Source organism: Cariama cristata, unplaced genomic scaffold (assembly GCF_000690535.1).
Source record: "Cariama cristata isolate BGI_N322 unplaced genomic scaffold, ASM69053v1 scaffold10609, whole genome shotgun sequence".
NCBI classification, from domain to species: Eukaryota; Metazoa; Chordata; class Aves; order Cariamiformes; family Cariamidae; genus Cariama; species Cariama cristata.
Window position 1 is genome coordinate 76,802 of NW_009635335.1, and position 8,401 is coordinate 85,202.

Consider the following 8,401-nt stretch of genomic DNA (forward strand, 5'->3'; position numbering starts at 1 on the left):
AATATTACTGAAATTGCTTTAAAGATAAGCATCGCACTCGGTTCTAATTTTGTTAAGGTCTTCCTGTAAATTTCTAAGGCTATTTAGCATCCTAGTATTAAGACTGTTATATGAAACTGGTGCATTGCAAAAACATAATTTTATAGACCACTTTTCTATTACATTTCACAGTGCTGGAATCGGTCGCACTGGCGTATTGGTCACTATGGAAACAGCCATGTGCTTAATTGAAAGAAACCAACCTGTTTATCCGCTGGATATTGTACGAAAAATGCGAGACCAGCGAGCTATGATGGTGCAAACATCAGTAAGTGATGGAGAGAAAACCTCATTTTCTGTATATATACTGCACTTGTCCAGTTTTAAAACAGATGCAAAAAATTATTAAATGATCTAGTTGTGTGAGTCTTCAGTTGCCATTATATTTCATGCTTCCTACATTTAGCATAACATAGCATGGTGGCAAAGGCTACTTTGCTTGTGAGATATGTATTTAACTTTTCTGTAAATATTTCCTACCTTACCATTAAAAGATAATTGATTTCTATATATTGCAAGTAGTTAGAATGCATAAAGTCAGACTTGCACAAATCATTTGTTTGTGGTCCTTTGTCTGAATTCTCTGCAAGAGGTTAGAATAATTTTTTGCTTTTCATTCTAGTACAGAGCCTTATAGGAAGTTATTGAACTGAAGGTAAAATTAAAAGTTTTGTGGTATGATATGAAGAGAGGAAATAGCTTTCCAAGAGGCCACTTTAGGAGAAATTCGATAGGAAGAATATGGTTGGGTGGTTGTTTTTTTTTTTAAATTGTGCCACTACTCCAGTTTGGAAAACCAAAGGACAAGAATGAAATTCAGGAAAAGCTGGGTAGTATCAATAACTGAAATATGAAAGTAGAAGGTGATTTTAAGATGGAATTGGTTCAAAGACAATTTGAGATCATAAGGGCAATTTTGTGTCAGCTTTGGAAATGAACATCAGCTTTGGAAGTTAACATGTTGACATTAGAGACCAAGGATGAAGGATGAGAGGCTCTACTTTCTTGAGTAGAGGTTGGATGACAGAATACTAAGTGAGGGTTATCTCGGAGAGCTAAATGCCCTGTGACAAATGGAAGTAAAGGGTTTTAGACCCACAAAGTCAGCAGTTAAATTGGGCATTTTTGTCTCTCATCTTCAAAAGAAAATGCCTTGGTTTCCACTTGATCAAAGGAAGGAAGAAGGTAATTTGAGAAGACAAATTCTATTCATTAACAGGTTAATGACTGCGGGAGCTGGCATTATGATTGACTAGATGGGGGGAAAAGTCTTGCATTATCAAGGGGTGTGAAAGTGTCAGGAATTACGGTTGCTTGTGTAACGTTAGAGTGCTCTGTGAGCAGAGATTGTTCATGTGTGCTGCTGGGACTCTTGTTCATTGCAGTGTTAGTGCACTCTCTGAAAGTGCATCAGGACTGTATGGCTGGAGAAGGAGTTGTCTAAATAGTCCCCTGTCTGTTCCTTGCGGAAACGGAAGCTGATCTTGTGACAAAGGATGTCATGAGATGAGAAACACTAGCCTGAAGTTTAAGGAAGCTGAATGTTGACTTCTGGAGTTGTACCTGTCTGCACCCCTCAGTTTCTAAAATGAACTGAGCAAATCCAGGCTTAAACTTTCTAGAAGTGGTCATCTTTTTGAGAATCAGACATGAGAACCTGAAGTAAACTTCAACTGCCAGAAGGCTGAGTCCCTCCTGTTACAACAGAACTCAATTGTCCTTGGACTCCACAGTTTGATGTAACTGAAGACTATGGGGAATAGCGATAAATATGCTGACAATCTGACACCGAGTGTGAAACATTGAGTATATAAAATAGGATTCTTTACCTTGCTTACTGTGTTCCATGGTTCACTATGAGCACAGTCAGGAGAGGGGTGATCTGTAGCAGCAATACTGTGAAACTAAATTCACATGTTATTTCTGAAGTATACAGATACTGTTGTGAAAAGCCCATGAGCAGAATTGGCATACTGTGCTGTAAATGAGACACAGAAGCAAGCACTCAACTGTGAGAAAACAGAATATGAAAGAGCTGCATATTAACATTTTGATCTGTCCTGGGTACTCTGTCACATTCCCATGCCTGCATTCCAGCTAGCCCCGCTGCTCATATTTGATATTCAGCTTAGGGCTTCTGGGAGAAGCCATTAGGGGTTGTTCAGCTCTAACAGAGGGATTGTTCAGTTGTAATAGCCTTGCCTGAAGGATGCCTAGCTGCCCTGTGGGCGTCGTGTGTGTGCTCCACTTCTAAGATGATACACATAACCAAATCCATGTTGTGAGTTAATATCAGGCAGGACATACTCAGCAAGTAGGAATGGACTCATCAGAGCTATTAACTGGTCATTTTAGTGTCTCCTGTTAATCATGTGAAGGTGGTAGTTTCTCAAAGACACATCATCAAGTTTGCTTTGCTGTTCCTGATGACCAAAATCTTTGACCAAAATAACAAAGCTACAACAAAATTTGTGTAACTATATGACCTTTTGTTAAAAAAAAAAAAAAAAAGAAAAAAAGAAAGACTAACCATTGTGTTCCAGTAAAGAGAGATTAGAGATACTAAACAATACAGAAAGCAGTGCTTTAGGACATACATAATAGAACTAGTTATCAGCTGAGGGAGCAATAAGAATACACGCAACAGATAAGAGCAAAGAAAACAACTAGTCAGAGTCTGAGTCAGAGGAAGCAATGCTGAAGTGCTCATTCTTATTTGTTCACTAACATGATCCCACAAGTTAACAGAAGTATTGAACAGAGAGCTAAATATCACACTTGGCTTGTTCAGGCAGTAGAAATATGCAAATGACTAACAATGAAGAGAAAAGTCAAGGTAATTAAGAAATAAAGACAAAAGAACAGAGTGATATTGAAGGTGGGAGTAATTGACTGAAGGGTTGAAAGAAAAGGCAGGAAAATTGAGATCAGAAAATTAATTTCCATCCCCCAGTTTTCCTTAAGTTTTTCTGTACTTAAGGGAGAATGTATTTCAGGTTATGGACAAGACTAACATTCCTAACTACTGGTATTTAAATGCAACCTAAGGTCCTTCACAGTCCAAGGATTATCTTTTAGCCCTGTCCTTTGGGAGATATTGGAGGAATGTTTCCAGATGCTCCTGGAGAGCTGACAAGAGCTGACATACAAGGGCAGCTGGGAGAACATTTCAAAGTTGTAAAAAGGGATTTAGAAAATATGAAGCTGTGCTTCTCTGAATATATGACATGGAGCTTTGGAGAAAGGTGTTCATTTTGGAGTTTTGACAATAGTGAAAAGTACTTTCAGAGATGAGGAAAGGTATGCTTTGAGCTTTGTAAGTTCTTTTAAATTTCCATCATCTTGTGTTCTTGGGACAAGGCATAAAAATTTATTCAGGCGATGAGGATTTTTAGTTCTGCACTAGTCCTATTGCTAATGTCTCCTTTTATCACTTTTCAGAAAGAGGCTCACAGGCTAATAGTTTTAACAAAAAGGTCCATCACAAGACCATGGAAGAAATAGTCTTTGTAATAGCATAATTCAGAAAATAAAAACTAATCTAATTTGTGAAGACTTTATAAGAACTTAATGAACTCAAAATGTTGGATAACAGAAAAATTAGTGGCCACCATTCTCTGAAAATAGTCGTTCAAAAGGTTTCGATCCCATTGTGTTACAAAAGGAGATGTGTGGTCTGATCACAAATTGAAAATAAAGTGAATCTATCTTCTGAAATAGTGTAGGTCATTTAAAAAAAAAAAGTTTTTAGCAAGGCAGTTGGCTCTATATATCCTATATGGTGACTTTAAAGGTGTTTTTGTTCACGTAACTTAAGTGTGCCCAGTAATATGCAACTGCAGGATTGGCAAGGTTAGAATACTTGTAATAGTCAGATAACTACCCAAAAAATAGATGAGATGCATGAAGAACATAAGTAAGTAGTTAGAGGAATCATATAAATTTGCATAGCTTTTGCAAATAAATCATATTCCCTGAAATTTAAGCATTTGTTCTTTTAAATTTGGGGATTGTGTTTTCTTTGATGTGAGATTTTTAATGCTTGTCCTTCAAAGAAGAGTAAATGTTACCTTTGTTTACTGTGAACACAGCCATGAGAGTTGGATTTTCTCCTTCCATCTTTGTATCTCCTCTCCTGACATTGTCCAGGAGAAAAGAAAGCAGTGGGACTGTTAGCCCTATTCAATACTACTGTATAATCAGGAGTTTAATCATCCATAACTGTTTTTGTTTTTTCTTTCTTATACAGAGTCAATACAAATTTGTTTGTGAAGCTATTCTTCGTGTTTACAAAGAAGGATTGGTTCGACCACTGGATTCCAGTTAGCACAGCAGTGAAGGATTAATTATTTTTTCACCTAAAAAGACTGCTCTTTAAGTAAAGCAGGGGCTTGTTTCTGAAAGCAAGTAGAATGGACTAGAAGCCCAAGAAAAGACAGATGAGCACATTTGAACTGTGGCACTTTAAATTTCTCAAGAAGATTGCTAAGTCATGTACAGTATAACAAAGTCATGTAGATAAATATATGAGAGCAATTGTGTGTAATATGCTTTATTCTCATAGACAACCATAAACAATCATGGAAACCTTAATACATATCTTTTACTGCCTTAAAACACCTTTCACTTTGGAAGTTACAAAGGTCCTTGTGTTTCCCTTGAAACAGCAAAAAGAGAACTCATAGTATTGAAATGGTTCAGCTTAAAAAGGTATTTAATGTCTTTGGATTGTATGAAAGTTCATTGAAGGTGAATATTTGTAACTTTCTTATTGGGACACTAAATATTCATGGGAATGTAACCTTGACTTCTAAAAGGCTGACGAAGAGCTTTAAAGGCTAATGCATAACTACTGTACATTAAGAGCTGAAGAAATTAAGTATTCAGTTACCAGAAATCTATTAGTAAGTATGCCAGCTGTTATAATATGCTTCTTAGAAATCACATCTACCGTATGTGATGTGCAAAATAATGCTGCATTTAAGCATTTATGCAGATGGCACAGTCTACATCTTCTGATCAATTTTAATTGTAACTTGCCCTTTTAACAGTGACCTACTTCTTACACTTTTAGTTATTGTACTCCTTTTCTTCTGTTTCTGCTGTCCACCTCCTTATACTTGCTTTTCACTGCTGTTTCTGTATGTGGACTGAAAACCTTTTAACTTAAAACGAGGTTTAATTATCTGTCACCTTTGTTTCCATGTGTATTTATGAGTTCTCAGATGTAAATGTGGATTAATGTTGCACACAAGTGGTAGACTTTTCACTTACTGTATATGCAAAGTAGTCTAATCCAATACTGGAAGAAATATTACTACTGAACCCATCAAATATGTTGCTGCTAATTCAAGGTGTGAAGCTTACAAGGGCACAGGTGTTGCTAGTGTTCAGGTGGTGATAAAATGTTGACTTGCTGCCCTTCAGCAAAAACTGCTCTTATCCAGTGAAACACAACTCCCTTTTGCAAGACTTCTGTGGGTTTACTGTGTTTCTTGCTTTATGGAAATGCAGCTAAATGCACGTGAAGATTTACATGGAAAGAGAGAATGAATTTGTACATTGATGAATAATTCACCCTAAGGTACACTGGTCTCCATTTCATTTCAAATGGGAGAATTGGACTTTCTGAACAATATAACCACATTTGTATGATGTTAATTTATTTTGTGTGTGCTTTTTGATTACCCTGAGATAGTTCTTCATTTTTGAATAGTGTTTAAAAAAAATATTCTAAGGGACTGTAAAAAACTCTGTTATTTAAAAGGTTAGTCCTGAATAAGGAAAAATTTTTATGGGGCATATTAGCCAGATGTTTATATGTGTATAAAAGAGAAAATTAGACAATTTTCTTTTTAGATATATATACACACACATATATTCAGATATATTTTAGAATTATGGTTTCTATTATGGATATTATCATTTATATCTGGAGTTTCATTATAGAAACTGCTGCAGCTGTACAATATGCATCTTTCATGTTACCAGAAGGTGATGGTTTTTTTTTTCCCCAGGAGATAGCTGAAAAGTAAATGTAGGATGTGCTAAATTGCTGACTTTGTCTTCTGTAGGCTTGGTCCTTTCTTCAAGATTATGTGATTAGTTACAGGTAGAGAAGATACCTGGTTACTACTTATTGATCAAAAGAGTTTTGATTGGAACACGCAGGGTAACTGGCAAAATGGAACGCTTCTTGGCTTTGTTAGGTTGAAGGATGAATAGGTTTGTCCTCATTCCTATATCCTGTGTTCCAGATTTCACTTGTACTGAAATTTTTGTAATATTTTGGATCGTTATCTTCTTGCTTGATTGGGCACGGATTGGAAGGCAAGAGACCGTTACTGTGGTTCGCTCTTAACTTGCTAAACTGCACCAGGTCACTCTCTGACTCCAAATGTAAAATAATACTGGACGTGCACGTGTTGCTCGGAAAGCTTTTTTGAAGAATGCATGCGGAAAAGTGTACAAGTGTAAGCTGCCTGCTGCTGTTAGAGAGAATATTGAGCAGTGAGGAAACCTAGTGACTCTTTCCTACATGAGGAGTAGTGGGCACTAAAGAATCTGTGCCTGCTGGGTGGTTAACAAAAGCCTCCTTTTTGGTATGTGCGCCTTTCTGTTGAAACATCTCTTTGTTTTGTTGTTGGTTTGGTTTTTTTTTAATTGTGCCCAGGTCTCAAAGTCATCCCTTGCAGTTGGCATGACTTGCAATTAATAGTTTGTCAAGAAGTGAGAAAGGCAAGGAGGAAAAAAAGCAAGAAAATAAATAGTAAGAAAATATTTAGAGCATCTTTTTGTGACATCTGTTTCTTTCATGGAAGTACTTGATTAAACTTAGGGTTTATTTGAGTTCAAGGTTATTGCAATATTCCTATCGCTATTTATGTTTCATCATGTTGAATATGTATTTACCAAAACACTGTAAATTTATTCCTTATATAACTCCAGTCTCAAGATATGTGGTATAGGCTTGACTTACATTAGTGTGTGTGTTGAAATGATGATGGTCATATTGTGACAACAAATGCTGCTCTTGTTCTGGAAAACTTAGATGGTTTTGGTAATACCATTCGTGAACTCTTACTTGGATTTTAATAACTTCTTTGAAATTGCTGGCTACTGAGAGACTACTCAAAGCTATAAAAATAGTAATCTCTGTAATATTTGATTATTTTTTTTTAAACCATAGAGCAAATATTAACTACGCAAGTATCTTGTACGTTGTGTCCATCTTTATTTCAGTCTTGCTGGGTTTTGCACATGTACCTGTAGGGTCCATAGCGGAGAATGAAGGGGGTTTTGTCTTCTCTCTGTGGTGTGTCATGACTTTGCACTGAATGATGTATGCCTTAGATCTGATCTTGCAATGAAAGCATAATTATGAAGACATCTTCTTAATGCTGGCTTTAAGCATTCTTTCCACAAGAATTAGGAAATTAAAAAGACACAGAGTTGATTGGTTGGGAGGCTTTTTTTGGTAGGAGTTTTAACTCCTAACACAAAATTTTTAACTGCCAAGCAATTGACAAATAGCAGAAAAATGCTGTGAAGTCAAGGTTCTGTATAACCTTCGTAAACAGTTTAACCTTGACTTTGCCTGTGCTTGTGTGATCATGACAATAAATATTCAAAATTTTTAGCATGGCAGTGGATGAAGAGGGAGTAATAAGCCTTTGAGGTTTTCATCACTGTGAAATACACTAACTTTTATTCTTCAGAATTAAACAATTTAACTAAGTGGCTTTATATTTGATACAGAAGTAACTAAAATGCCTGTTCAGAGTGTCTTCAGAAATATCACAGTGGAACACTTCTGAGAGGGAGGAGGGAAGGACAGATCCTACCATGTATTGAAACTAAGAAAAATGGTGCCGTAAGCCATGAATGCCTTTTGTGTAACAGGATGTCTGAAATATGAAACATTAAAATACAACCAAACTTGGAATAGTGGTGGTGTTTTGGAAAAAAAAAAAAAAGAAAAAAAAATTATTTTGTAATCCAGGGTTTTGCTTTCAATAATCCTGTCTTTTAGGTGTTGGTACTAAATTACATGCAATCAAAATGTACCGAAGAATTCAGCAATAGCTCTTCAGATACACTCATTTTTTTTAACAGTTAGTTGTCTTTTTTTTTTCCCTCCTTCATTCTACTATGCAATACTTGGTTAAAAATATATGTATATTTCAAAAGAACTAGTTCCAAAATATCTAATAAACTATGCATTTGCTTTATTACAAGTATAATATGATACTATTTTACAACAAAAAGTTCTTCCCTGTAGATAGTGTTCTTATGTGTCAGACTAAATGCGTAAGTGGTCCACTGATTGAAAAATGTTGAAAACAGATATGCATGGTTCATA

At 35.9% G+C, this 8,401-nt stretch overlaps 1 protein-coding gene across 2 annotated transcripts in view; it reads left to right on the forward strand.

The window, feature by feature from the left end:
* The window catches only part of PTPN3 (protein tyrosine phosphatase, non-receptor type 3), a 71,497-nt gene extending 66,526 nt beyond the window's left edge, over positions 1-4,971 (forward strand). For both annotated transcript variants that reach the window (XM_009707505.1, XM_009707506.1), the window contains 2 exons: positions 172-307; positions 4,289-4,971. In XM_009707505.1, the coding sequence (XP_009705807.1) occupies positions 172-307; positions 4,289-4,366 (214 nt within the window). In that variant the 3' untranslated portion in view covers positions 4,367-4,971. The remainder of the gene's footprint in view (positions 1-171; positions 308-4,288) is intronic.
* The last annotated feature ends 3,430 nt before the right edge of the window (positions 4,972-8,401 follow it).